We start from the raw sequence: 3,086 nt of genomic DNA, 5'->3' as shown, positions 1-3,086 counted from the left end.
TTTCTTTCTTATGTTGAACATAGAAGATATTTTGAAGAATGCTGGTAATCAAACAGTTGATGGTCCCCATTGACTTCCATAGTATTTTTTCCCTACTATGGACGTCAATGGGGACCAACAATTGTTTGGTTCTTCAAAATATCTTCTTTTGTGTTTAACATAAGAAAGAAACTTATACAGGTTTGGAAGTTTGGAGTACAGGTTTGGAGTAAATGATTACAAAATTTTCATTTTGGGGTCAACTATCCCTTTAAACAATATATTTCTTCTAAATAGAAGACCTGTTGTTTTAATACTACAATTGATTGCTTCTGTTGTCCTCATTTGTAAGTCGCTTTGGATAAAAGCATCTGCTAAATGACTAAATAAATAAAAATAAATAAATAAATATCTACACAATGTTATTCCAAAAGCAAATGTTTGTCTTTGTAATCTTTTCAACTTGCCCTGCTTCTAAAACAACTTGGATTTTAGGAAGACATCAACCAAGCCCTCTTGTTTTAAACCCCTTTTCTCCAATCACTTGTGATATAGATACAACTTTTACAATTCCATCGAAAGTAAACTGAACCGTGAATGACATTTCAAGTTGACAAATGTTTAATCCCAAGAGTGGTTTATGCTCCGAAAACATCTCGGGCCCTGATATTAATAATGACAGACCACGAGTCAATGTGTCATGGCTGACTGCTTTGCCATTTAAATGCCATCAGATTCAATTCATAATACATTTTCATAAGGCAGCTTGACTAAAACATTGGTCTGGGTTGGTCAGGTATCATTGTTTGAGTTTGATGTTGGACAGATAATGTGTGACAGGACCCATCCAGCCTTTCATTTGGTATGGAAATGTAATCAGACTGCAAACACTATTCAAATGAACCCTCTTCCCGCAGTCACATAAAACACTTAGGCTACTTCTTTCATTACACTCCCACAAACAGCTAAAGCAGTAATAAAGTTTAGATAGGTTTGCCTCAGATGCTTAAGGCTTATTGAATTACACAAATATAATGCAAAAGAGACATTTAGAAGGCACGGGCAACAAATCCAACTTTGACAGTTCATTACAGTTCTTTCAACCATTTACTGTGTTGCAAATTAACAAAGGAAAAAAACAGCAATGAGAATTTCTGCTTTCACTTCTCTCTGCTCACCTGACAGTCACACGTGTGGACACATCTTGCAGATCTCCAGGATGGAAGAGCTGTGCTTCATTAAGCCCTAGCTTCTCACAAGCCTTGAGAAACACATTCACGTTGTCCTAAAGAGAAACCAGCATTGACTATTGCAGCTATTGTTAATGAAAAGTTAGATGTCATCCGCAATTCTTAAGCATCCGGTGAAATAATACAGTTGAGTTGAGAGTACTAGGCAGAGAAGCTTGGATGACGAAGCTCCACAGAGAACAGACCAGCAAAAAAGACAGACTAGTTAACCAGAAAAAGGGGTGGGAACTGAAGGAGACAGTTGTCAGGTGCTGTCCCACACATTCTCAGCATGTACTACTGGAAATCCTCTGGACTCGTGGGAAAATGTCTTGGCATTTGTGCAAAGTTTATACAAGTATACCTGAATCATTTAATGATAAAAAAATCTGCATTTATAATACACTCACCAAGCCTGCAATGGGAGTGGAGAGCCTGTTCACTCGTTTAATGATGCCCGGCTTCAATGTGTTGATCAGACTGAAAACATATTAAATATACTTTAAGTAAACCTAAAAAAACATCTGCAAATCATACAGTGTTATGCTTAAAGAAATAATAGAATAATTAAAAAATAACTTACTCGCACAGAAGGACCCCGTCCTCTAAGGCCACTCGAAAGCTTTTACTTCCAAAACGCTTTTTCGTCACTTCCTGTTAAGGAAAGAACCCAAACAGATCACATGCACAAATTAGAACTAACAATATATAAAAAGATTTCTATTTTGAATAAATGCTGTTCTTTTTTCTTTTTTACTTTTATTCATCAAGGATCTTTAAAAAAAAAAGTATCAAAGGTTCCAAAAAATAAAATAAAAAATAAAATAAGCAGCCAAACTGTTTCCAACATTAATAAATCAGCATACCAGACTGATCTCAAGGCTCATGTGATACTAAAAACTGTAATAATGCCTGATGAAAATTCAGCTTTGCGCCACATGAATAAATTATATTTTAAAACATATTAAAATACAAAATCGTTATTTTAAATTGTAACAATGTGTCACAATATTACAATTTTTGCTGTATTTTTGATCAAATAAATGCAGCCTTGCTGAACTAAAGGCTTCTTTCAAAAACATTAAAAGAAAATAATACAGACCCAAAACGTAGTGTATATGACATCTTATATAAATCAAGCATTATATATATAATAAAACACATAAAAGCAAATCCTGTCAGCAACAGATTACCGAGTAAGAATCCATTTGATTGAGTGAAGGTCCGCAGACAGGAAACCACAGGCCCTCTCAAAAACATGACATGCTACTTTCCACTCCAAGCAGATACATTTCAGAGCACATTCTGATCTTCAGTCAATAGCACACAACATAATTGCTTTTACTGCCATTAAGCAAGCAAAACAAACTGTGAAAGCAAAATCAACAAGTGCCCTATAACTCCCCAAAAAAGATGGTACGATCTCAAATCAACCCATGCCATCACTGAGCCAAGTTAGGCAACTCTCTAACCAAAACCACACTTTCTCTGTTTTCATACTGAATCTGTTCCAGTCAAATTATCATCCATCAAGTCATCCTATCCACACATTATAACTGTGCACATTCAGACAGGACCTCAGAGCCTCCCTGCATTAGGCCACACAGTACAACATGTTTGGAGAATGAGGTACCCAAGCAAGAAGCACCTGACCGTACCAGTCATGTGGTGGAGTGGGCATTAGGCAAACAGAACGTGGCAAGCAACTCAGGGGTCCTTTGTGTTCAGATTGAGATGCACTGAAGCATCCATGCCCGATGCCGGTCCAATTCTGCATCCTGATCATCAGCTTGTTTGGGCACATGGAATGTAATCCATCAATGGCTGCTTGTGTACAGCTCACAATTCCATTTTATCCATCCCAGTTTATACAGTTCC

The 3,086-nt window shown here is 36.7% G+C and overlaps 1 protein-coding gene across 8 annotated transcripts in view; it reads right to left on the bottom strand.

Moving 5' to 3' along the window:
• Nucleotides 1–3,086, bottom strand: part of lmo7b (LIM domain 7b) — a 48,926-nt gene that overhangs the window by 40,169 nt on the left and 5,671 nt on the right. For all 8 annotated transcript variants that reach the window (XM_016575198.1, XM_016575201.1, XM_016575194.1 and 5 more), the window contains exons 3-5: nucleotides 1,792–1,862; nucleotides 1,619–1,688; nucleotides 1,158–1,264 (exon numbers count right to left, since the gene is read on the bottom strand). In XM_016575198.1, the coding sequence (XP_016430684.1) occupies nucleotides 1,158–1,264; nucleotides 1,619–1,688; nucleotides 1,792–1,862 (248 nt within the window). The remainder of the gene's footprint in view (nucleotides 1–1,157; nucleotides 1,265–1,618; nucleotides 1,689–1,791; nucleotides 1,863–3,086) is intronic.

The sequence above is a fragment of the Sinocyclocheilus rhinocerous genome, unplaced genomic scaffold, assembly GCF_001515625.1.
Source record: "Sinocyclocheilus rhinocerous isolate Xijiao unplaced genomic scaffold, SAMN03320098_v1.1 scaffold1254, whole genome shotgun sequence".
In the NCBI taxonomy this organism is placed as follows: domain Eukaryota; kingdom Metazoa; phylum Chordata; class Actinopteri; order Cypriniformes; family Cyprinidae; genus Sinocyclocheilus; species Sinocyclocheilus rhinocerous.
This window is presented reverse-complemented; position numbering and strand designations above follow the sequence as displayed.